General features: G+C 46.6%; 1 protein-coding gene across 1 annotated transcript in view; it reads right to left on the bottom strand.

The window, feature by feature from the left end:
- Positions 1 to 594: 594 nt before the first annotated feature.
- PPP1R16B (protein phosphatase 1 regulatory subunit 16B) overlaps positions 595 to 26093 on the bottom strand; it is a 45637-nt gene continuing 20138 nt past the window's right edge. Inside the window, exons 2-10 of the mRNA XM_058814582.1 lie at positions 14612 to 14682; positions 12569 to 12714; positions 10959 to 11062; positions 10582 to 10706; positions 8718 to 8843; positions 8298 to 8373; positions 7800 to 7929; positions 6901 to 7069; positions 595 to 6344 (exon numbers count right to left, since the gene is read on the bottom strand). Of these exons, the coding sequence (XP_058670565.1) occupies positions 5829 to 6344; positions 6901 to 7069; positions 7800 to 7929; positions 8298 to 8373; positions 8718 to 8843; positions 10582 to 10706; positions 10959 to 11062; positions 12569 to 12714; positions 14612 to 14682 (1463 nt within the window). The 3' untranslated portion in view covers positions 595 to 5828. The remainder of the gene's footprint in view (positions 6345 to 6900; positions 7070 to 7799; positions 7930 to 8297; positions 8374 to 8717; positions 8844 to 10581; positions 10707 to 10958; positions 11063 to 12568; positions 12715 to 14611; positions 14683 to 26093) is intronic.

Below are 26093 nucleotides of genomic sequence, written 5' to 3'. Positions count from 1 at the left end.
GCCGGGGACAGCCCTGCCCGAGCCCTGCTGCCCTTCAGGGGACCGGCAGAGATCGCGGAGTTTTTGCCCTGAACAGCATCAAGCCCCTCTGTGCTCGTACAGATGCGTGCTAACAAATGCTGGAGCTAAAGCCTTGAACGCTCCCATGGAAGGCAGGCACAGGTTTGGGTGTCTGTCCAGCTTGTCTCCAGCTCCAACTGCTGCCACTTCGCAGAATCACAGAATATTCTGTGCTGGAAGAGATCCCCAAGCCTCATCAAAGTCCAATTTTTGGCCATGCACAGGGCAGCATCAAGAATGCCACCATGGCCCTGAGAGCATTGTCCAAATGCTTCCTGAGCTCTGCGTTTGAAATAAAGTTACACCCACCCACTGACTAGATTTCCTCTTCTGGATCTCCCCTAGCTGTAGACAGCTGAGAGGCAGAGATATTTAACAGAGTGCCAAAACTCAAACCAATATAAACCAACAAACCAACCAATCAACTAACCAATCAACCAACCAACCAACCAAACAAAAAACCCCTCAGTGGCATGTTTGTATTATTAAAAGAAATTTAATATAATTTTTAAATTAAAAAATTCAATCTCTCTATTAAAGACACTGAGTCAGGTGCTAATACTGTCAAACATACGCTTTTGGCATGAGTTTTACATAAAGTTTAAGATTTTATGCATTGCTTCAACATGTTAAGAAACCATCTTCATACTTACAGTAGCAATAAAGTCAATTCCATACAATATCAAATATCCTTTTTTAAAAAAAGTTTTAAATATATTAGACTCTGATTGCCAAAATGCCATTTTATACACAAAGCTGCTAATACAATATACAGTTCTTACATTATTTTTTTTCTTCACATAAAATACATTTCATCAAGTTTTATCTGTACATGTTTTACTACTGATCAATGGAATTACGAGTTATTGCAGAAGGCTTGCCATCATCTCTTACTGTCCTGTACCAGGCTTATCCACACTCCTGCAACCTCTCACTGCAATCTAAAGGCTGAAGACATGGTGGTGGCAATGCTAAGGCTGCATCTGCACTGTTTAAAAACCCGTGTGTCCCCTCCAGCTGTGGTGGAGATCATTGCATTGGTGTAGCTTTGGGAACAGGTATCTCGAGCAGAGTCTCCTCTGCTACAGCTTCCGTGGTTGAAATACAGCGAAATGTTCTAGGTCACAACTGTGCCATGGCAGATGTTGCCCAGAGAGCCCAGTGGTACTTGAATTGTGTGAGGGAACTGAGAAGTCCATTGGCAGTTTGGCCAACATGAAAACAGAATAAAGGTGAAGAACAAACAGGGAGAACTGTTCTGTTGCACAGCAAAACAAACCAAAAAATGTAAATGTGTTCTGGTGTAAGAGGTGAGACCTTGCTGCTGCAAGCATGTTCTGGATTCTTCCTGTAGAGAACTGACACACCAAAGCAGTCAATGTGATTTGTTAAGATACAATGAAGCCCCTGTGCATTTCCTTTCTGTGTATTTAGGAAGAGAGAAGTGGTGCTCAGGAGAGAAATTGAAAGAGAAAAATAATAATGTCACAATCTGGCATGCTCTGGACTGTTATTCCCTGGTAAAAGTCTCCAAGTTAAAGATCAGCAAGAACTGTATGGTCACCACAAACCTTCCAGAGACAAGTTACCTTTAGCAAGTATAAGGCACAGAAATAACCCAGGTGTAGGGAGAAACCTTCCAGCAGACAGACAGACAGTTCACCCCTGGCTCACTGGAGACCAGTGCTGTAGCTTTCTCAGGATATTCCCTTTTCTATGGTAACTGATTTAGTTCCAGCAGGTATGATGGGGATAATCAGAGCTCCAAGACTGAAAAAAAAGACACTAGACAGGAGTTGTAATGTCATTTCACCCCATGAAATAAGATCCTGCTCAATAAACTCAAGAATTCAGTGCCTCCACTGAGTATTGCACTGAGTCATTATTGCTATGGCCCTGCCATGCTCTTCTCCTTCCCTACCAGGAGTTCCTCATCCAGGTGGTTCTTCAACCACACCTCCAAGATGGCACAGAATCACATCAGCTAGACTCAGTTCTTCCCAAAATGGGGAGGGTTTTAAGATTCAGGAGCACCAAAGAAGTGAAATTAGGTGGGCTGAAATCGCATGATGTGGTATGTGAAACACAGATCCAGGTGTGATTTCAAACAGATCTCAGCCATGGGACTTAGGCCCTTATCTAACATTTCAGTGCTGAGCTCACTAAAGCAGAGACATTGTTTTGAAAGACACCTTTTTCTCCAACCAACAAATTTCTTTCAACATGGAATGTAAAGCTGCTCTCATCAACCACTGGAAACAGTACAAATTCAGCCCACAGGAAAATGTGAGGAGAAGGAAGGGTTATTCTCATGCAGCTCTGCCTGCAACTGACCTGTCAGTACATTCACATCCTCAGATCTTTGCACAGTCTCTATGAACAACTACAACCTTTGGCTCACTGGTAACTGAACTGGGACTCTAATCTGGCCTTGAATCTGTAATTAGATATTTATTGATCTTAAAACCATTCAGTAAATCATAAAAACCTCAAATGCTCCTCTAATAAACTAAGATATGCCAGTCACAACATGATTTCTAGGTTTTACAGATTCTCAGCCATATTAAGATCCAATGAAACAGCCAAGTGCTCTCTGCTCTGTACGTCGGAGCTTTCCTTTGGGACGGCCTTTAAAACACACAGATACCAAACCCCAACTATTGTTGTAACACTGCTAAATTTTACAGTGAAAAGTGTTATTCCTAGATGTAGGCTGCTACAATGCCCATGTACAGAATCTCTGTTTTTTATTCCCCCAAAAGTCTGTTTTTCTTCACAAAATAATCCACCAGAAGCAAGTTAATTATCCACCTTACAGAATCCCTCATCCCAGATCTACAACCAACAGCCCTGCCAGTGCTGCACAGGCAGTGACCCATTATATCCCAAATGTCACCACAAGAAGCATGAATCCCAGGCCATTCTTCAACAGCCTTCCAGCTCACACCCTGGTGCAGCTTCAGCCTAAAGCCAGTGGCAGGTAAATACTTGGCAGGGCTGTGAAATACATCCTGCAAGATTTATCCATTACTGCCTCTTGCCATTAATAACTCTCCTGTCTTGTTAAGAATGGATTACATTTGATCAGACACCACTGGATTCACAGCTAGGATGATGAGTTCCCAGAGTTTTACTTACGTGAAATACCAGTGGAAGCCAAAAAGCTGTTTGTCTAAAATGGACTGGTTTCCTGCAGTTTTAATGTATTAATAGCTCTCAGTGAAAAGAAGCCTCAAACTACTTTACACTATTGCATTCAGTAATCTCCTTTTCATTTCCTTGGAATTAGGCAGGGTTCAATAGACTTGCTAGCACAAAGTTGCTCTGAGAAAGAAGGAAAAGGGCCCTACTCCTCCTTTGCTGGGAGGGAAGGCAACATCTGGGCCCAGATTTTGCACCATATACAACCTAGTAGATAGCGGCACCAAAATTTGTTAGAGTGAGTTCAGAAATCTCATCAGGATGGATGTGAGGAGACAAATCTCACCACCATGGGAGAAGAGAGGCACCTGAAAGAATCATCTCCCCTGCTCCATAATAGCCAGGCCACACTTGGTGTTATCCCAGAATAATTTACTCAAGGTAATCAGAAGATCCACTGTTAACCACATACAGATACAGTAAAGTCTTTCCAGTTACCAAATCATCCTCTTACTACTAGAGAATGACTTCAAAAATCCCTTAAGGTCAAGCACAAGAAGCATTTCCTAGTTCTATAATTAGCTTATGTTTCAACAATGGAGGGAGCCCAACTTCTCTGAATGCTTCAAGCTCTGCCTTTAGCAGAACTGGGGTTTTGAGTGAACCACATCAACTGCTACCACTTTATAGTTTGCACCTGAAACTGGAGAGGAAAGAGAATTCCATCTTACAATTCAAACCACTGAATTGTCAGCCTGGTACCTCATGGTCCAAAGGTGTCACTTGCACAGTGGTGACACAAGAGCCACCTCTGCTGCCTCAAGGAGCCCAGAGCCCTGCATGGGAATGTATCCAGCCCCAACAATGGGGGATTTGATGAGGGGCAGAGGGTAGCACTTAACAGTCATTGGAAGCCTCAGTCAACTTTTTATAGCCTAGAAAAAGTTAAGGCTGTGAGGATCCCCACAGAGGGAGAGTACACGTGAAAGGGAATATTGGTGTCCAACAGGTGCCAGATAAAAGGAAAATGGGTGGAAGGTGCATTTGCTGTTGCTTGGCTGAAGCACAACTAAGTGAGCTGGATTTAATCCACTGAGGCTTACAGAGACCCAAACAGGTTCATGTCTTCAGAGTTTGAAATTTAAGCTGCCCAAGAAGACACACATTCATGCAGGCAAACAATTAGGTGTGTGACAGCCCCTCTGTGCAGAGGAATTAGAGATTTACAGTTATTTCTGAGACACAAGTGAAGTGTGGCCAGTTCCTCAGAGCTGCCCACACTCTTCTCTCACCTCCCCCAGGTACACAAAGCCTGAACCTGCTGTAAAGCCAGTGCCAAACCCCCAGGTGACCCCGTGCCAGTGTCGGTCAGAGCTCACATGAACTCCACCAAGACAGTGCTGGCACTGCAGCTGCTCCACAGCACAGAGGATTTGTTAAGTGTCAGGCAACTCCCCCAGACACAGAGGCATTTCAACCTTCCTCTGCCAGCTGCTACCCACTGCTGACAGCTTCAGAACAAAGCATCTCCTGTCCTGCTGCAGCGTTCAGCTACCACAGCAATGGTCACAGTTATTTCTCAGCCAAAGACTGCAGGTTCATGCAAGTGCTGTTCACATCTATGAGATTAGAAATGCTCTCATGGCCTTCCTGGGTTAGTGTTGGCAAGCCTTTCCTTCCCATCCCTCTTGAGCCCTGTGGTTCTGGAAATCCAGAAAAAAATCAGAACACAAAGCATATTGCCCCTACTATCTGTGTTGAGCATACAGAGTAAACAAACAGAATCAATAGGAAAGTGAGATCAACAAAAGTCTTTTCAGTTTTAACAAATTAAGAGTCTAAATAGTACAAATAAGTTTTTTAAATTACTTATCCCAATATAGACCTTTGTCAGTATTTTATTGCAGTAAAATTCTATTGCCAGGGCCCCTTTATTGCAACATCAGTTTTAAAGCCTATTGAGTGAAGCCTGTTCCAGGAAAAGTTCTGCTTCAAACCTGATGGCAGTCTGCAGTGACGAGCTGACAGGGCAGAACAGGACCCAGCCAGAGCACAGTTTGTGATGGTGAGCTGTCACTGCAAGGAGGTAACACCTTGCAAACTTCCTAAGTGCAGCATCTGTGCTTGCTTGTTGCTCCAGCCCAGGAAGTGCTGGATCCAGCTGTGTGGAAAACAGTTCTGTCCACTCTTGCAAACCTCATGTGGGGGCTGGATATGTGCATCCCCCAAGAGTGACAACACAGGTCTGAACTGTCACCTTCCAGCTGCTCAGTGACGTACAGCAAGAGGCTCAGACACAAAGATTTGAATTCAGATCCTTTCTTTGTTCCAAGGCATCTCATGGCTTCCCAAGGATGGGGAGGCAGCACTCCATACCTTCTTCCTCACGGAGCAAGACTCAGGAGACTCTTTTGACATCAGATTGATGTGCATCTCTCCTAAAGAGCCTTGCTCCACCTGCATTATTCATCCAGCTGCAGTGGAAGTAATTGGCAGGGCAAAGTACAATTTGAGATGAACAAGGCTGCCACAGTCAGGATGTCCATAACCAAATTCTCCCTTTGAAATGCAAACTGTGATAGATCCAACCCACATCTCCTGTCCTCTGGGGTGAGACACAGACCAGACTAGGAAATCCTGCAGCAGCCATGCACCTTCTCTTCCATTTCCTCCATGGGAGCTTTGAATTTCAGGAGGGGCGGATCCCCACTGGACACTGTGTAATACACCGAGGTCCCATTGGAGCTGTAGGGGGAAGTCCTGGACTCCATTAAGTGCGACTTGGCCTCGTTCTCAGCAACTCCTGCCATGCCAGTGCTGAAGTGGGTGCTGAGGAAGGGGTGCTGGAGCAGCTTGGCTGCAGCTCGCTGCCTCTTCAGCTCCGACAGCGTTTGGTGGTTGTGCTCCTTGTAGGTGCCCCAGAGCTGCGGTGCCTCGGGCAGCCCGGGGCTGCTGTAGGGCACCACGTGCCCAGGGTTGCTGTCAGGCTCAGGGTGCATGCTCCAAATGTCCCCGTTGGAAAAGGTGTACTGGTAAGGGCTGGCAGATGCCATCAGTCCATTCTGCAGAGGGATCTCGGTGTCACACTGGGTGCTTTTGTTCGCCAGCTCCGGGAGGAGGGAAGAGTTCTCCAGCACTGAGTTCTGTAACAACGAGACATGAAAGAGCATTTTCTACCATTCCTCATAGCAGGGTTCATCCCTGTGACAACCTCCTAAGTCTGCTCACACTCAGCCTTTCTACCAGACAAACATTGAATTCCCCCACTAACACTGTCAGCCCCAACCAGGAACTGTTTCCCAAACAGGAACCTTAACTCTGAAGGCCTCACACACACACAAAAATAATATGCTTATCTACATAAAATGACAATAATTTCATTTAAAACAAGCCACTGCAAAGCAAGTTTGCAATTCTTTTGTGCTTACCAGCTTGTGGGCTTTAGAATGAAAGGCAGACACTATTTTTTTGGAGCATCCTAGTTCATTTTTATCTCAAAACTATGGATGCAGCTGCACATCCAAAACAGGCTTTCCACTTGAGTGGGACATCCCAGTTTGTACCAAATGAGAATTTGGTCTTTTGCTTACACCTGGTGGATGAGGTCTACAAATTTTTCAGCCACCTTCCACCCACAGTGACTGAAGCTGCACCACAGCCCTCCTCAGTGGCTCCCATGAAAGAGAAGAGATTCCTTACAGGGTCTGTATTCTCCTGGTCAGACCGAGTCTCCCCAATTTCTCCAATGAGAGCCGAGTTTCTTCCTTCTTCTGCTGCCCCCAGCTGCTGCCACACCATGGCCTCCTTCTCACACTCCTTCCTGTAAAGGTTTGTCCTGTCCGAGAGGCTGGCCCTCCTCACCACCTTCCTGTGGGACAGGGACAAGGGCCATCAAAGCTGTGAGCAGGACATGACATTTCCTCTTAGCCTGTAGCTCTTCTCACCTCCTCCTCCTCCTCACAGCCTCTCCCTCTGGAATGGAACGTGGATTCAGCTTCCTGGCACCCACACAAAGTGAAAGCACTGGGGTGGATAATGAAGGTGGGAGGAATTTTAAGGAGCTCTAAACTGGCACTGCAAATTTGTTTTAGAGTTCATACAGGTCACCTTATGGATCTATTCTGCAAGCAGTGGAGTAAATGTAGAAGGAAATGGCCCATGAGCTGTTTAGGGAACTTTGTGGTGTGCAGGACTGCTTTGGTGTCCAGAATCATCTCACAAAGACCTCTGCAAACTGTGTCTCAGCACTGCATCTTGGCCATGTGACATACTACTGAAAAGCTCAAGTTAATCCACTTGAAGCACTGATTTCCAGCACCAGTTTCAGTGGTTTAACAGGGTAAATTCTCACCATTTGGTCCTGTGCTCTGGGCAGTTCTTAAACCACACCAGCACAAAACCATTTCCCCCCCAAGAATTAGCACCTCTTCCTAGTGAAAAAACCACTCTTCAAAGGAGCTCTGCTCTCAGCCACCAAAGTGAGCTAGTGCCCTTCATTCAGAAAGGCCAGAGGGGTTGTTGTCACTGACCCCAGGGTGAGAACACCCCTGGGTGGCCAGGCCAGGGCCCAGGTGCCCTCAGGGCAGAGCAGAACTCACCCCCGGCTGCCCGTGCTGGAGGTCCTGCGGCTCAGGGAGGATTTGTGCCTCATCTGGGACTTCATGATCACATCGTGCTTGTGCTTCAGCTCCAGAAGCAGAACTTTGAATTCCTCCTCTTCGCACAGATCTATGGCACACACAGACCAAGCCCTTTGTCAGATACTCTCATTAACACCATGTTACTAATTGTGCCTTCCTGGTTAGACACCCAGGTCTTAGGGCTGCACACAACAGCTCCCAAGCACAAGGGATAACAGAGGAAACACACAGCAGGAAGACTTGGTGCTTGGGATATGCCTTCTTCCTTCTTTTTATGAGCAGGAAGAAGCATTTTCTGTAGTGAAGCGGTGCTTCAAAACTTCAGTCCCAGTTAAAGAAACTTTAACTTTGCTTCTAAGAGGATACCTAAAAATTTATGTTGATGCTTCTGAAAGCACCACATGAGGATTCCAGCCATTTCTTAAACATTTCTTTCTTTAAGCTTCATAAACTCACCTATTGGCATCTCATCCAAAGATGTCCTGGCACTCAAACTAGCCCCATGGGACACGAGCAACTCGGCCATCTGCATCTAAAGAATGGAAAGAAAGCCACGCTGATAGAGTCATTTTAGGCAATTTAGCCTTTCCTCCCTAAAGGTGAAAGGTTGGAATAAGATGAGAGGCAGGTTCAGCTTGCCTCAAATAACTCTGGTATGTGTGTGATGTTAAACACCATTCCCACCATCCACTTGCACTGGCATGCTCTGCCTGAAATTTCTCAGCCACCAGTTCTTTTTGGAGCCCTTGGGATCTCCTCTGATGCTGTCCAGAGAGCCCAGCCCCAGTTCAGATTTATTCCATTTGCAGAGTACTCCGCTGTTTGTCCAGGCAGGAAGAAATGCCACCCTCACACGTGACACAGCAAAATCCTTACCTGTCCCCAGAAAGCAGCAGCATGCAGAGGCTCCCAGCCATCCCAGTCCTTCACATCCAGGCTTGCCCCCTGGTCAAGCAGCACTTCAGCTGCATGCAGATAACCATTGGCTGCAGCTATATGCAGCTAGGAGATAAGGGACAGAGCATGAGCTGCCTGCAAGGACCACAAATGGTTTTATACATCGAGTTTCAGGGGATTTTCTTGGATAATGTTTGAGCCTAGAGCTGGACAGGCAGCACATTTCATACTGAGCAGATGGCACCAGGTCAAAAGCAGGTTGTTCCTGTTATTAAAGTTCAGTATTGCCTGCATGTAATTCTGTTTGGAGAGGAAATTGCTAAACAGTTCTTAGAATAACTTAGATATATGGATGAGAAAAATAATGTATTCACATTTTAAATCAGGGGCTTTTAAGTGCTTTCCAATCTGTAGGGAAAGCACCATCAAAACACGAGCCTGCAATGCAGAACATCATCCACTCTATGCCAGAAGAACATCTCCTCTTGCCCACTGAAGTGCTGTGGATGTAATTTTTTTGAATCAAATTTACAGCCTACTTTAGTCAGGACTCTCTGTGCAATTGCACTTCCAATCACGCTGTAATCATTTTCACCATTTGAAAGTCAAAAACATTTTAAACCTTGGCTACTTTAACTTAAGGGAGGATGATTTTTCAGATATTGGCTTCCAACTACAGCCACCACTTTGGAGACAATCAATAATGGTGTCTTTCAGTTCCCCAACTTCATGTCTCTGAAGATTTTCTTAATTGCAGTCTGCTGTTGCATCTCTGAGCAAAACATTGACCCATGCACTGCTCTGAAGGGGTTAACTCCACTCAGAGCTCCTCCTACTTCAGTTGTGCTAAATGAGAGAATCAAAGCTTCTTTTAAAAAAAAATTCATGAGTATGCCACCACACGGGGTTAAAACTTCATCTGGAAATAAATCCTGATGCTTTCTGGCAACTCAATTAATTCCTACATAAATGTTATGCCACTTTCTAGAGGCCACATGAATTAATAAGGAATCAGTTGGGGATGAAACAAAAGGGGGAGCCCAGAGGTCTGCTTAAATGCATGTTTATAATCCTTGTAAAAGGGAAAAGTGTGTTAAAAAATAAGCTGCAATAAAGACTTCAATCATACAAGCTTACCTTCAGGGGAGCCTGCCCTTCCCTTACACTTCTGGTATATGGTGAAGGTGACATTTAGATTAAGAAACTGGAATGCACTGCCATGGCCTGGCCCTCAAACACACAAACCAAGTGCCTGTAATCAGTACGGTCTGGACCCAAACATTAAATGACCCCGGTTGTATGAAATTCCCAGTACATTTAACCACCTTACTGAACTTGCCCTAATCTGGGACTGCTGTAAGACATGATTTAAGAGACACATTTCTGGGGTGAAAAGAACTAGGATAGTTCAGAATTCCCAGTCCCTGTGCAGACAAATGAGATGCCAGCTTGCTTTGTGCTGCACTCTTGTCCTGGGTGCCCACCTCTGCCCAGGGCCAGGTGCCACCAGGGGGAACAAACAGTGAAACTCTGTGAGAACCAGAGCCACACAAAGCAGAAAGGAGGCAGGAAATCTCCAGCAGCACTGGGTCCTGCTCCTGGTAAAACCAGAGGGCTCTCACATCCCCTCCACAGGATTCCAGTCAGCCCATGAGAAGCAAGAGGTTACTGGGAGGCCTTCCAGGCCCAGTTCCCTGCAGCTCACCAGATGTGTTATGTTCTGTGGGACTTCTCCTCTCAGTGACTTGCACCTGCTGATTTTGTGCAGCTCCTGCTCCAGGGCAGGTTTCACAACCCCTGGGCTGAAGGAAAGCAAAACTGAAGCCTCTGCAGTTTCACTCACCAGCGTAGCACCTTGGGCATCAGTCCTGTTCAGGTCTTGGCCAGTGGCAAGAATGTCATGAATGTCACAGATCATGACCTGCTCTGGAGCAGCTCGCATCTCATTGATCCTTTCCTGGGTAATTCCTGTTCAAATTCCATTTAAAAGAGGACAGTTGGAAAAGCTGAGTAAAATAAGATTTAGGATCCTTGATATGATCCCACATCCTTCACCCTCATGATTTTTACGAATCAGAATAACCAAAGTCAGGCCCCAAGAAATTATGCCAGGAGCAGCTCTCTGCTTTTCTCCAGAGGCCAATCAGAGCTGAGAAACAGGGTAATTTTTAGTACCCCATTGACCCATTTCTGTATTTTACATAAACTCAGCCTCCTTACCTTGATAGGCCATGCAAGTCTCAATGACATCCAGGGTTGGCTCATCTTCACAGAGGTCATATGGCATGTTGCCATCTGCATTGACTGCCAACAGGTCTGCTCCACTGCAAGGGGAAAACTGAGTTACACCAGCAAGGACCTCAGACATCCTGCAGCAGACAGTGCCAAACTCTGGGATAAATGCTTAGGGAAAACTAACTGGGATTTGATAGTTGCCCAAATGCCACCAATGTATGTATGAGATAAGAAAGATTTGAAGCAAGGCTGGGGACCTGTGAGTGGAGAAGATTAATTCCAGAAGTGGATGAAAGGCAGCACACTACACCTCCTTCCTGAGTCAGTAATGCCCTGTGTTCCACATCTGCTCCATTTTTATAACCTCCAAAAATTTCCTAAGCCAAGTGGGAACATCCTCCAAGGGATGCTTGACTGCATCCTCTTCTCTCCTTCATTATACAGCCAAAGAAGAGCCAAATTTTCAATGCTTATGTCCCAGATGACAGCACCACAGGGAGAAGTCTCCCCCCCTGAGGAAGAAGCAGCAGGCACAGCTGTGCAAGGCAGCAGGCTAACACTCCCAAAGCACCAACACTCTGGGAAAGGGAGGAGAGGCCTCCACACACAGGCCCAACCACAGGTGCTCATGAAACAGCTCAAAACACACCTGGTTTCCTCCTCCTTGCTGGCAAGACTTGAGCTTTAGGGACTTGGTCAAGCACCCTGTGTCACCACTGGGGTCAAATCTTGCAGGAAGTTTGGTGATCACTAATTAAACCCCAGTGAGAGAGGTCACAAGGTTCACCCAGGTGTCTGAGTGACACAGGCACACTGCTGCCCTCCTACACCAGTGGCTGCAAGATCTGAAAGTGCTGTTTAGGAGCTTGAGAGTAGATCCTGCTGGCTGCTCCTGTTTCTACCCCACCCAGTGAGCACAGTTCCACAGACATACCAGAATACAGGCAAAAAGGGGCACATTTTGGCCCAGCCTCCAGAAGCTTCACAAAACTGAGCCTAGTCATCCAGGATTTTGTTGTCTCCTGGGCCTTTCTGCTCTTCCTCCTTTGTGATGGTGTTCACAGGGGTCTTAGGATGAGGGAAGAGACGAGGATCTGACTCCATGTTTCAGAAGGCTGATTTATTATTTTATGATATATATTATATTAAAATTATACTAAAAGAATAGAAGAAAGGGTTTCATCAGAAGGCTGGCTAAGAATAGAAAGAGAAGGAATGATAACAAAGGCTTGTGGCTCGGACAGACAGTCAGAGCCAGCTCACTGTGATTGGCCATTAATTAGAAACAACCACATAAGACCAATCACAGACGCACCTGTTGCATTCCACAGCAGCAGATAACCATTGTTTACATTTTGTTCCTGAGGCCTCTCAGATTCTCAGGAGGAAAAATCCTAAGGAAAGGATTTTTCATAAAAGATGTCTGTGACACTCCTTCACTCCCTTCTCCCCTAGGCAGGAAGGACCCCCATGAGCAGCCTGAAAGCAGGGAACCACCACCACTGCTGCAACCCCCCAAGGTCCTAAACAGCCATCCACAGAGGCTGTGGGTAGAATGAGACCCACAGAAAGGACAGACACCAAAAGCCACCTACTGCTGGATGAGGATCTTCACCAGGTTGATGTGGCCACAGGTGGCTGCTGCATGCAGTGGAGTCCACAGCTCGTTGTCCTTGGCATTGACATTGGCCCCATGGCTGAGGAGGAGCTTCACTATGTCCTCATAGTTGTCTATGCAGCACTGGGCAGGAAGAAATGCAGAAACATTGGGGTTTTTTAAACTTTGGGAACATGAGGGTTCACATCTGCTCAGCTGTAAAATAATAAAGGGCATCTGGACATGGAGATCTATTTTATCCTGCACTGCTTGGCAAGGAGCATCTCCAGCAGGGTTAAACACCAAATTGAGCACCAGCAGGTCAAAAAGGCAAAATACCTACGCTGGACAGACCAAAGGGTCACTGGTATTTTCCAGGGCCTATTCTGGCAGAACCAGCAGGGAATAACAGCAAACATGTGCACAGCTTCTATTCCACTGAGTCTTCCATATTCAAGAGCAAACACAGCAGAAATTCAATGTAACCAGTAGAACCACATACCAAGGGATGAGCTGACAAGCTGACATTCCCTTTTCTCAGGGAGAATCCCACACACTGGCATGTGATGAGCAAAAGTCTTCTCAGGAGCTCACGCTACCTGCCACAGTTATCTGAGAGACACAAATTGGATTCCCAGAATTATGGGGCACTTTGCAGGGCACTTTTCACTTCCTGAAAATAAGCAGCTTCCTTCCTGCATTTAGAATATAGCCTAGCAGGCCAGAAGGGCCTCAACCTCTTTCCTTTGGCGAAGGTGGAATTTGCTCTTTGATCCACCTCTTGTTCACCTTTAGACATGAATGTGCATGTGATAAAGACATTAAAATAATATTTTTTTCTTGTGCAAGAAGGCTGTTTGTGGTCTGTGCATTGCTGCAGACACACACAGCTCAGCACACGGTACAGGCTGTTAATGGGGCTGAATTCCAACACACAACAAACATTTCAGCAGCTGAGTGACAAGGACCTGTCAGGTATTTCTATTTTGTTCACTGTTTGTACATGGAAGTGGGGTTACAGTCATGCTTGTCACACAGCCAAGTTATCACAGAAGTGGAAGGAAGTCACATTCACTGGAAGGAATGCTAATGTGCCCACTGAGGGGCTTCTCTGTGCTCAGGGATTCAGTTAATTCCAGCGCATACAAAGCTCCCATCAGAGCCCCCAAATGCACCTTTACGACCTCTCAGTGGGCAGGGTGGGATTCTCCAGGCTTCAGAGCCTGGCTGGGAAAGCAAGGAGGCTGTCAGTGTCTCTCTGAGTGCAGGACAACATCTCTCAGGAGAGGTGATGGTGGTGGCACCTTTTGTTCTTCCAGGAGCCAGTTTGCATTTTTAAACAAACATTCATGCAGCTTTGAAGAGAGCAGGCAACTGGCACAATAATCCAAAATCCCAAGTCAATGGGGGCATTCAGAGCAGGGAGCTCTGGCCAGAAAGCCCTGAGTGCTGGTGTGACAACCACGCCACTGTTGTTACAGGCAGTGGGGGCGGCAGCTGCCAGGCACGGCCAGTCCCACGTGCCTGAGAAAGAATAGAAAAACCCTTATGGAAACAGCACAGGGGCTCCAAGGAAGGCCACAGACCTACACACCACTATAGCAACTCTGTATTTCGCTGATGACCAGCTACTCCCATCTCATGCTGACTTTGGAAGTCCCTACAGCGAGCAGCAGTGGGTTCTTCAAGCATCTTGTGCATCATTTATTTAAATCACTTTCAAAACTCATGGATTGCCAAGGCCTCTAAATTTGTGTTTATCTCTTATGAGAATTTAGAGCCCAGTCCTACAAAAATTAGAGTGGGGGAAATGCTGTTCACATGTGAAATCCAGCCCTGACCCTGAGTTCTTATCACTGAATAAATTCTGGGATAACAAGAAAATTATTTGATCTCAGTTTGCTCCCCAAGAAACCAGATCACCAGCACAACATGGTGAGGTTTCACTGCTTTAACAGAGGGGAAAAAAATAAATCTAAGAGGTGTCCCTGTTACTCCTGGCCAGGCTGGCTGAGTGGGCAGCAGGGAGGTGTGAGCTCACCTGATGCAGCGCAGTTAACCCATCCTCATTGCACAGGTCGGGGCTGATGTTGCTCTTCAGCAGGTAACACACTGCAAGGCAAGCACAGGGGAGAGTCAGAGCAGCCACCCCTGCCACATCTCATGCTCCCAGCCAGCCCTGGACAGGTTCAAGGCAATGCATTTCACACCATCAGTGTGAAATCATCAGTGCTGGCTTGTCACCGCAGTGAGAGCAGAGCCTTCCGGGCTGTATCCAGCAGAGAGCACCAGCACACAATTTTCCCCCAAGTTCCTTCTAAAGGAGACTTCTCACAGTTACAACTTTCCTTCAGTTGTGCTGGAACAGTCTCCATTTTTTGTGTGCTTCACAATGCCTGAGTGCAACCTCTGCACTCTGTGGCCCAGGAGAGCCCAAAGGGGATTTTGGGGTCCTGAATTACAACCATGGAAGAGATTCCTCCCACCATGAGAGGGATGAGGCTTGGCCTCAAGAAGTAATCCATGCATTCAGGGCCCTGGCACATTGAATACACCAGGGTTGCTCTGGACACTTCACTTGAACTGCTGCTTGTTTGGAGAAAGCTTCCCAGAGGCTTTCATTTCTAATCACTGCTTTGGGGGGAAACGGTAACATTTATTCCATTAAAGTGCAAATTTCTGAAACACATGAAAAGTCATTAGACCCTAGGTGAAAAACTTGCACAGGGCAACAGCAACAAGGTTGGCAGAGGGCATAAATTAATAGCAACACCAGAAACTCTTAAAATTCAACACTGCTGACAGATCTTGATGATTCATGCCCATTTTCTGTTGTTGCCTTGCTCGTTCCCTGTTTTTTCCCCAGAGATGTCACTACCTAATGCTTTTCCTACCTCAAATGTCACTGGCAGCACAAGCACAAGCCAGAGGTTCATAATCATCTTCCCAGGGCCAGAGCAGCAGCAGATACTCACATCACATCTGATTTGATGGCAGGCGTGCAGGCACTGAGTGCAACCGGAGCTGCACAGCCAGGATCACTGACAGAGCTAAAAGGGCAATAACTTTCCTCAGAGCTGGCAATCAAAAATACTGCAAGGCTGCTCACTCCAGAGCATCCTGCAGCCTCTGATCCCTGCTGTCAGAGGGAGCTCTTTCCCCAGCACATCCACAGGGAGAACCATCTGCAGGGCTGTCCCTGGGGACACTTCTGGCACGCAAAACACAACATGGAAAACACACCCACCATGACATCAGGGATGATTTATGAGGCTTTGTTTAAAAGATCTGGAAAAGGCACTTACAAGAAAGGCAAATGGAAAGCAAAGTGAAATTTTGATTGGAAGCCACTGCTCTGACGTTATCACAAAGGAAGGCAAAACCAGACAGAAGTGAAATAAAACACTTCACATCACAGAGTTGTTTCACCCAACTCAAAATGAATGCTTGGATTTACTTTTGCTGGAAATAATTTCAAGGCATTGACACCTGCTTGATGAAACTTCTGCAAAAAAAATCAGAATACAGCAAAGACAAAACTCATCCAGCACCACAGTGAATCCAAAGCCTTTTTTTTTTTCCCAGCTCAAAGGCCAGTGCAGGAAGCCCACACCTACACTGCACTCACAGCCCCAGCACTTGCATGCTGAACAGTAATAGGAGCACTGAACCTCAGCCAGTATATCCAATTTAATGACTCTGCTTCTACTGTTTCTGGCCAGCCCTGAGCTCCTGCTCTCCTAATCCAAGCTGAGTGATAGACAAGTCATCCACCAGTGAGTCTGCTTGTCTCTTATTTACCTTGGATGCTCTGCCATTAGGGTTTTAATTCAATCTCAGTCAGTTAAGTGCCATTGTGTACTAATGACACACAGCTCCATAATCATGTTTTGCCTGATTATGGAGATTTGGACAAGTAGATGCTGGCAAATTAACCTTGTAAGTGCTGTCTCTCCATGGGAAGAAGCAGCAGCATAAATCCCAGCTTGTTACAGGGTTTGTGTCAAAGGCACTGTGATCATGGCTTGACAGAGCTTGTAAGAGGCCCTGAAGGGTTAAGATTCAGAGAAGTTTTAATCTTACCCTACAGAAGCTTTGAATTTTTCCCTAACCCCTGCAGCAGCCCTCGTGCTCCCAGTGCACCTCCCCTTGGCTCCCTTGTGCCCTCAGGACAGGCTCACCTTATTGCCCAGAACCTCCCAACACACTGAGGACTGACAGCCACAGGACACCAGAAAAGGGCTCAGAAAAGTCATATAATGCAGCCAGGCATGGATGTGGTACCACTGAGTCCAGGCAAATGAGGCATGAAGAAGAGATCAGACTGCTTTCTGTCCAGTCCCAAACTGAAGATTGCATTTCAGGGCTCAGGGGAGCACAGGTCAGGCAGCAACAAACCCTTATTCCTGCCCACCAGCCTAAGTTCAGAGCAGAACACAGCTCCATTCCTGCCCACCAGCCTAAGATCAGAGCAGAACTCAGCCCCATTCCTGCCCAAGTTCCCAGCAGAACTCAGTCCCATTCCTGCCCAAGTTCCCAGCAGAACACAGCTCCATTCCTGCCCAAGTTCCCAGCAGAACACAGCTCCATTCCTGCCCAAGTTCCCAGGAGAACTCAGCCCCATTCCTGCCCAAGTTCTCAGCAGAACTTAGTCCCATTCCTGCCCAAGTTCAGAGCAGAACTCAGCCCCATTCCTGCCCAAGTGCTCAGCAGAACTCAGCCCCATTCCTGCCCAAGTTCTCAGCAGAACTCAGTCCCATTCCTGCCCAAGTTCCCAGCAGAACACAGCTCCATTCCTGCCCAAGTTCCCAGGAGAACTCAGCCCCATTCCTGCCCAAGTTCTCAGCAGAACTCAGCCCCATTCCTGCCCAAGTTCAGAGCAGAACACAGTCCCATTCCTGCCCAAGTTCCCAGCAGAACTCAGCCCTATTCCTGCCCAAGTTCAGAGCAGAACACAGTCCCATTCCTGCCCAGCAGCAGGGCATGGGGTGGCAAAGAGCAGCTCCATCACCCCCTCTCCCTGTGAGCTGCAGAGGCACATGGAAGGAGGACATGGACACCTTCTCCATGCCCACCACCCAGAACAGCCCTTCCCAAAGAGCCAGGAAGAGCAAGTCCTCCTTTCTGATGAGCTTCAGGAGAAAATGTGCCTTTGTGGGTTATCCAGTGCCCAAAGAATAGGAAGAGTGGGCTCATTTGTGATGCTGTGCAGTGCTGGGAGCTGGGCCCTCACCTGTGGCACTGATCTGCTCTGCTGCTTCACACACAGCATCAGTCACAGGCACCTGAGCGTGCAAAATGCTTCTCTCTCCAAGCCCTGCTGGTGTCCCACGCTTCTCTGCAGAGCCCCACACCTTCCACCCCTCCTCCAGGCATGACTGATGCTGTCCAGGTAGGAAGCAAACCCTTCACTCCCAAGGACACAGATTAATCACCCAGCAGCAGCTGATCACCTTCTGTCAGCTCAAGCCTCAGCCGGCAGGTGGAAGGACAATCCCCCATGCTCATGGAACAGCACAGAAATGAACCCTCTGAGAGCCCCTGAGCCCCACAGAGGGGCTCTTTGGGGTCACATCAGCGTGTTGAGCAGCATCAGGCTGCACACTAACACCTGATTAACTTCTTAGAGAGCTCAGGGCCAAAACTGCTGAGCCCTGTCAGAGCTGCACGTGGGTGGAGGCAGGTGGGGAACAGGGGCTGGGTGCCTGGAGATTCTTCATTACACATCCAGCACAAGTTGTGGGAAGCAGTTCCAAAAGCATGGCAAATGAAGGAACGAAAATGATGGCAATAAGAGCTGGGTGAACAAATTGTTGTGAATAATTCATTGCAAATTGTATTAACTGAGCGATCACTCAAATGTATTTTCCATTATTCTCCTTGCTCTGCCTATAATTGAAACTCTCACACAGCAAGATGGTGTACATTAATCTTCAATTTCTATTTTATCATTCACATCTGCGCTGTGTTAAATGGAAAAAGCTCCCACAACAGCTGTAAAAATACAGCCTCGGTTTTAAGCCTCCCTCCATCAGGGAGGAGGGAGGCTCAAACACTGTCCTGGGGCAGCCTTAGAAAGATTCTCCTCCCCAAACATAGCAAACCACTTCTCAGGAGCTCCTTTTCCTCCCACACTCCCTAAGCCTCACTTATTCTCCCCAAAAACTAAAAAGCAGGGGAAAGGCAAAAACAACACTGCAAAGGAAAACTCAACACAGGGCAATCGACTCTCCAGCCTGAAGAGATGTTGCAGTGCTATCATTTTTTTATTGGTGTCACTTCCCACTGAGTTTACTCTAGAAACAGCTTTTCCAGAACAGTTCTTAAACCAGATGAAGGGAAAAAAAGCCTCTGTTAGTGCAGTTTCCCCTAAGTCAATAAGCTACACCATAAAATCCTGGATCCTGTTACACTCCCATCTATACCAAGCACTTGCATACCTCAAGCATTAATAACTCATAAGAGAAAAAGCCAGCTGGAACTGATATGGATATCATGGAGGGATTAAAAAAAAAAATCCAACAGACACCTTCCTGATAGGAGGTCCTGATTCCTCCCAAAAATATATAATGGCAAACTGCCTCTCCTGGCAAGCAGGCTTACCTGTGTGCTCCAAGTTTACATACACACACAAGCCATTACTTAGCAAAAATCCAGGTTTGTCTCAATCTTTTTTACTCAACAATTTTTATTTGAAATCATCCAAGCTCTTCAAGTTCACCTTTTGGTGAACCAGGCACTTTTAAGCGACCTTTAAAAGGTGAGGTGTATATGACAGCACAATTTCTGTATGTTCATACATGACTTCACTGCATAAAATGAAGCTTCACTCAGGTTAATAAACCATTTTTACACATTGCTGCAAGTCCCTTTCACCCAAATGCAGCTTTTTTCAGAGACCCAATGTAGCAGAAGCAGCTCCTTGCAGCATTATTTGTAGTGACATTCACGCAGGGGTGTTGGCAAATGTCTGCAAAGACTGATCCCAGCCTGCCAGGCATGGGGCTGTGGAGGAGCTCAGCTACTTCAAAGCTGCATGTTTACTGCTGTGGTTGTGCAGGGATATTTATTACACAGGAGAAACAATGCCAGGAAAACAGCACTGAAGCTGTGAGTGCTCTGCCAGCTCCCCAGCCCAGCATACAATGACAGTCACATTTTACAGCGTGTCTAAACTCTGAGCAATAACAGGATGAACTCACTCAGCCTTATCCTCCACTCCCTGCAATGTACAACTGATAGCCCATGCTGGCCCATTGATAAACTCCACAGCTCCCTAAAGCTTTCTGAAAGACAGAAAAACCCCTCAGAAAGCAAAACGCCACACACAGCTTCAAACACAGAGTACACCTAAAAATAAATATGGCCCAGTTTGCCTGCTGAGCCAGCGGCTGAGACATCCCATCCTGATCGATCACTGAGCTTTCTCAGGAAGGTTCAAAGCCTGTTAAACACTTCCCACCCAGTTGATAGCCAGGCACACACATAATATCCCCACAAAACCTGGCAAGTCTGGAGAGAGGCCAGCAGAGCCCCATCTGCTTGGTGCCACGCTCAGGGCAGGCGCTCTGCATGCAGCCACGCTCAGCCCAGGGGCTGCTCCTCTCAAGGAAAATCTATTCCTGACTTTGATGCTTCTGAGTTAAGAGGGCACAGCCCGCCTCAGCCCCCAGGAGCCTGTTTTTCACAGCAGGCTCCTCCGGCATGGTTGGGGGCCTGGTTTATACAAGTTTTATTCTGACAGCAAGTCAACAAGTTGTACATTTATTTAATGCACAATTCTTTCCAATTCTTTCTCTCCCTGTTTGTGCATATTCCGATCCATTTTTGCTTTATGCTTTCAACCCTCACCCATCACTGCAGCACCACAGTAACAAGAGCAATGCTACAAAGGGACAACCTCCTACAGCAGCTTCTCAGATGGATGGGGACAGCCTGGCTCCCCCACCCTTCTGCACTCACATTTTTCTTGTTCTGCATGCAGGACTTCAAGCTCTGATAATCCACTTAGTGCTAGTGATGATAAAGCATCTTTCCTCAACGGCTGCCATCCACCTGGGATTACTGGGATAAGGAAATGTGCAAGTTACCCATCTGCAGCCACAGTGCTTGAAGGGCGTAGCAGAAGCAAAGCCAAATTTATTTCAGTTGGGAAAATAAAAATTAGAGGATGCTGCCCTCTGACACAGCTTTCTAAGGATGTAGTGTCATGTTAAAAAGTATCCTGATCCTCTTCTCGTGTCAAGCTAGCAGTGAAATTGGTCCACACTGGAAATGTTAAATACATAAAGCAAAATTAAAGTCAAAGGTTACTTCCCTGGCTTCCCATTTGTCATCTGGTATTGGAAGAATAAATAAATAATTTTGGGATGGTTTTTAAACAGATGATGAGATTTGAAAGGGATGAGTGTTTTATATAACCTTTGGGCTCAGCTGCCTTCAGCAGGATTGCTGTGGGCAGGGAGCCAGGAAAGCAGATTCCCCAATATCACCGTGACAGAAACACCTGGGCTGCAGCACAGCCTCCTCTCTCTTTAGAGCCATTTCAGAGCAGTTATTTGAACAGTCCTGATTTAGAGAGTACTAAAAAATATATTAACTCAGACTTTGGGAGGCATGGACCAAACAACCCAAGGCCAAGTTTCCCAAGGATGACTCAGGAGCTTGGCACCAGCAGAGCAGCGCTGGCTTTTAGGGTGTCAGAGCTCATAAAGGGAATGGAACCACACAAGTCAGTGGCCTGAGCAGGGAACAACAACACAAAGAGAGGGATGATGGACAGGCACATCCTCCAGCAGCAGCTCCAGGGGCATCTTCACCCCCCATCTCCTCAGTTCACACCTGAAATTTTGGGTTTGGCAGGCCCAAGCAGGTGAGCAACACATCTCATTTTAATTTGAGCTTCAGGCAGAGTGAGACAAAGGGCACCTACAGAGCCAGAAATTCAACCAGCACCTCCTGTTCTCCTACTCCTCTGGCTGTTTCCAGCCTTCTCCCTACAAAAAGCACTTCCTGGAAGTCATTACAACACAAGCAAATCCATTCACACAACACAAAATCAACACTACATGTGCCTTTTATCTGTGCAGCACAGAGGATCTCACTTGTACACGAGTTCAGAAACAACTTTTGATGTGTTGGACCAAAATCCATCTACTGAGACATGGAGCACTCAGCACCTGTCTGTACTAATCTTATTAGAAATTAAGTCTGTCAGGGTACTAAAAAGGAAATGCATCGTAAAAATTAATTGGCTTTAATAGAAATGACAGCCTGGGAAGTGTTTAGATAAAAGGGAGCAGTGGTGTCAGGAGGGAAACTTCTGCAGCTGTCTGTGAAGAGCCTCCCCAGCCACATGAACACAATAACCCAACAGGTGATCAGAGGAGCAGGATTGCAAAGGCCCCCTCCAACCTCCAGACTGCCAGGATTTGCAAGAGGATACTCTGATGTGCTCTGTGGAGCAGGAAATAGCTCCTATTGCCACTTGAAAGTGCTCTTAGGTTCCAGAGCCAACAGCCTCTGCCCCCCAGCTCGTGTTTCAGGCATCCCCTGGCCTCAGCTAAGCAGCTGAATGCTGACCTGAACCACAGGAACGTTTTTAAGGGTTTCAATTATAAAACAGGAAACTTTCTACTCAGAGTAGCGGAAGAGAGGTTGTGCTGGAGGGTGGGGAAATCCAGATCTGCTTCTCAAGCTGAGTTCATGCTGAACAATTCGCTGCAGGGACAGCCTGCTGACCACATCCCAGAGCTCCTGGCAGCCTGGGCTCTCCTCCTCTGCCCAGGACTCTTGTTCTGTGTTTCTCTCACCACACTCTGATCTTCAGAGAGCCCTGCTCTGCTCTCTCCATCTGCTCTGGCTGTTTCAGTACCTGCTCCACTCTCTGACCTCAATCAAAACAAGGGATTTTTTCCCTCCGCACCTCCAAAGCTGTCTCTTTTTGGTTTAGGATGAGTACAGTGGGGATGGAGATGAGTACAATGGGGATGGAGATGTTTCACAGCTACAGACCCACATCACACCGTCACATCTGCTCCCATGCATGGCTGCACTCCTGCCTCAGGCTGTGCTGTGAATGCCTGCAAGGGCCTGGTGTGCCAGTGTGAAAAATGAGTATTTTATGACCGGCTTTTCACAAATATTAAAATGAATATTATATGTGCTGTGTTAGAAAGTTATGCTGTATTGATTTTTTTAAGTAGTGTGTTAAATATAGTTTAGGTTATAACAAAATGTTAAAATAGAAACTATGTATGTGAGATATCTTTTTAAGAAAGGAATGAGGTACTCACACCAGCTAGCAGCCACAGCACACCTGAATCTTTGAGAAAGAGGATTTATTGCTCCATTATCAGAAGAAATGAACTTCTTCCTGCCTCGCTCAGTCCTGAAGACACTGTCAGGATTAAGAGGAAGAAGCTGACACTGACCAGACAGAATCCTGTGTTTGAATGGAATTTCTGCATCATGTATGAGGTGTATGAATATGCAACATGTTATTGTTTTTAAGGGTTAATCCTCTGTTAATGTGGGTCCTTCTTTGGGCTTATGTTGCCTAGAAAAAGGTACCCGGACATCCATAACTGTTTCTGCTGTCTCATATCAAATCCAAATTGTCCAAATTATTATTACTGTAATTATATTGCTATTTTATGACCATTTTATTATCATTAAACTTTTTAAAATTTTAAAAACAAGTGATTGGCGTTTTTCACACCAGGACAGGTGCCCAGCTCTGTGTGACAGTGCCACAGCAGGAGCTGCTGCCAGCCCAGATGTGTCTCACACCATTATCCACCTGGGAGACCACAAGGGACATGCCAGCAGTCAAAGAGTAATCTGCTAAAACCTCAGCTCCTTGGCTCTGTTTCTAACTGGAAATGCCATGCTGCTGTGCACTGTGGGAAGGGAAATATCTATGAAAGCAGAAAATCACCTCCCCACATCCCCTTTTCTAATATCAGATAAAGATAGAATATGGTTTCATTTTCAAAATCAAACATTACAGAAAAAACTTGCATGCAAGTTAAGCAGCAACCTGAAGTTTACCAGAGAAGCACTGGCAATCCTTAGCAATGCTTTTGCAACCTGCAATTATTCAGCAGGAAATCTTACACATTTCAGAGATTTACATTTCAACAGCACCTTCCATCCAGAGATCTCCCGAAGTGCAGCTGCTGTTAGTGGAGTGAGCTCCAGGCTATCTCCTGGATTTTACAATCAGTTTTTGCCTCGTTTCACAGCTGTGACATCTCAGCCCAAGTTAGACCGAGGCTCTGGAGGCTCAGGGACCTTTCCTTGCCAAGGTGACAGTCCATGGCACAGCTGTGACACTGCCCTTGAGCCCAGGTCCCAGCTCTGCCCTTTAAGCACAAAAAACTCTGCTCTCCCCCATCCTTTCTGGCGTTCAAAACTGGACAAAGCAGCTGAAAACTCAGTGCTAACAGCAATTTTTTATCCCTACTCTCACATGCCCAAGTCCAAGTTTGCAATTTTTAAGGGCTGATCAAATCTCACTGTTCCCCCAGACTTTCCAACCACTTCTCCCTGAATCTTCACTTCAGCACCTGTCACCCAGACAAATCACACAGCCCACAATTTATTCTTTGTGTTAACAAAGCAGTGCTTTCAAATCTGCCCTCCAGGTCAAACACCTCCAATCCCAAAGCAATCCCAAAGTCCAGCGTCCCTTGGTGACCAACAAACTCTGGTCAGAGAAGCCAACTTTATCTGTGAACATCATCACCAGAGGCATTCAGCACTGCAGGGAACCCAGCTCATACATGTGAGAGTGGAATCAAAAGTTAGCACCAGAGCTTGGCAGAAATGCAGGTTTTTCACAGCTACAGTGGTGCTTGCAATAAATGAGGCAGAAACTGCAAAAAAACCTTCAATTTGGTCAAAACAAGCAGGCACACAGCCTGGCCTGGTTTATAACCTGCCTGTGAGTGCTGTGCACACCTTGTTTTAAAAGTTATCTCATCTGTTCCATCACACAAAGTTAAAAACTCTCTCAAACAACTTCTGCCACAAGCTCCAGGTTATTTCTGCTTGCCACCACTTGGAGAAGATGAGCATTCCCAGGCAGGGTGATGCAGCTCTGTGACTGCTGGGAGGCCCACGGGAGGCAGCTCCAGAGCTTGACAGGTCATTCGGACCTCAGAAAAGCACAAAAACGCCCAACAGGCTGTGTTCACCCACCCCTGCCCTGTGCACAGACACCAAAGGGAGCCTCCTCTGAACCCAGGACAGCTTTTGCTGCCAGCTCTCCTCTGCTGAGCTTGCAGCACTTTGATGCAGAAAAGAAAGGAACTGAGCACGGAGCTGGCAGCACTTTGCTTTTTCACCTCCCTTTCAAAAGCCATCTCCATCAGCTCCCATCTTTCATCTGCACAATGCAGCCTGAACTCAGCAAACCCCTTCAGATCCGTGGTGGGCAGAGAGAGAAAAGCTCTCCATTTCCTGGCAGGGCAACAAGGATGCTCCCTGGAGCAAGGAGAGGTTTGGGGTCCAAACCTAAACCTGGAGCTCTGAGCTCAGGACCAGCCTTTGGGGCAGCCTGAGAGCCTTTTACTCAAAGAGGAAAAGAACTGAAAGTTTCCTCCAGAAAGTGCTTGGCCTTAGTGCTTCAGGCCAGGTCACTGATGTGAGATGAGCACTTCAGTCTCTATGCGTACACTGATTTATTTATTTTTAATTCATTGCTTTGTGTTTACACGCTGAGCTTATTATAATTATATGTATTATGCATTATCTGAATCTATTGTTGCAATATATATTAACAAAACACATAGCCCAAACCACCAAATTAAAAAATACGTCATTCCTGCAGCTCCCACACAGGTTTAAGGCACCCCACTCATCAGAGCAGTATCTCTGAACACTGAAGCCACAGCTCCTTGATGCTGGGAACAAGGAGTTACAGGCAACAGCAGGGAGCAGAGACAGCACAATATACCCCACTTAGGATCATAGAATTGCTAAGGTTAGAAAAGACTTTTAAGATCATCAAGTCCAACCATCTGTTGACTTCTCTCCCTTCATCCCTGTGAGAGGACTCTTATCCTGGGATAAAAGACAAATCTCCACGTCAGAATTGCAAGTGGAATGCCTCCCCCAGCCTCTGCAGCAAGAGGCAGCTCAGAGGAGTTCCAGTTTTCCTTTCTACACCACTGGAGAACAGCTTCAGTTTGCAAAAGTGTATCACATTTCCCAATAAAATGGCAGTTTGCAGAATAATTAACAGCCATTAAAATTCCCCATTAAGTTTTGCCACTAGCAACAGCAGGAGCATTCTCCTCGAAGCAGCAGTGAAAACTGCTTATTTCTGTAGTAAAGCCAGTGCTGTTAATGAGCCATTTCATCCCACCCTGTTTGCTTCTGAAAGCTCCCTCACCAGCAGATCCCTCTTATCAGGGAGGTTTTCATTACATATTTAACACTACAAGATCCTGAGTGCCAAGGACCACCTTTGAGCTGTCACAGAGCAGGAATGGTGACATCCATCTTCTGGGCATGAA

The sequence above is a fragment of the Ammospiza caudacuta genome, chromosome 15, assembly GCF_027887145.1.
Source record: "Ammospiza caudacuta isolate bAmmCau1 chromosome 15, bAmmCau1.pri, whole genome shotgun sequence".
Taxonomy (NCBI): domain Eukaryota; kingdom Metazoa; phylum Chordata; class Aves; order Passeriformes; family Passerellidae; genus Ammospiza; species Ammospiza caudacuta.
This window is presented reverse-complemented; position numbering and strand designations above follow the sequence as displayed.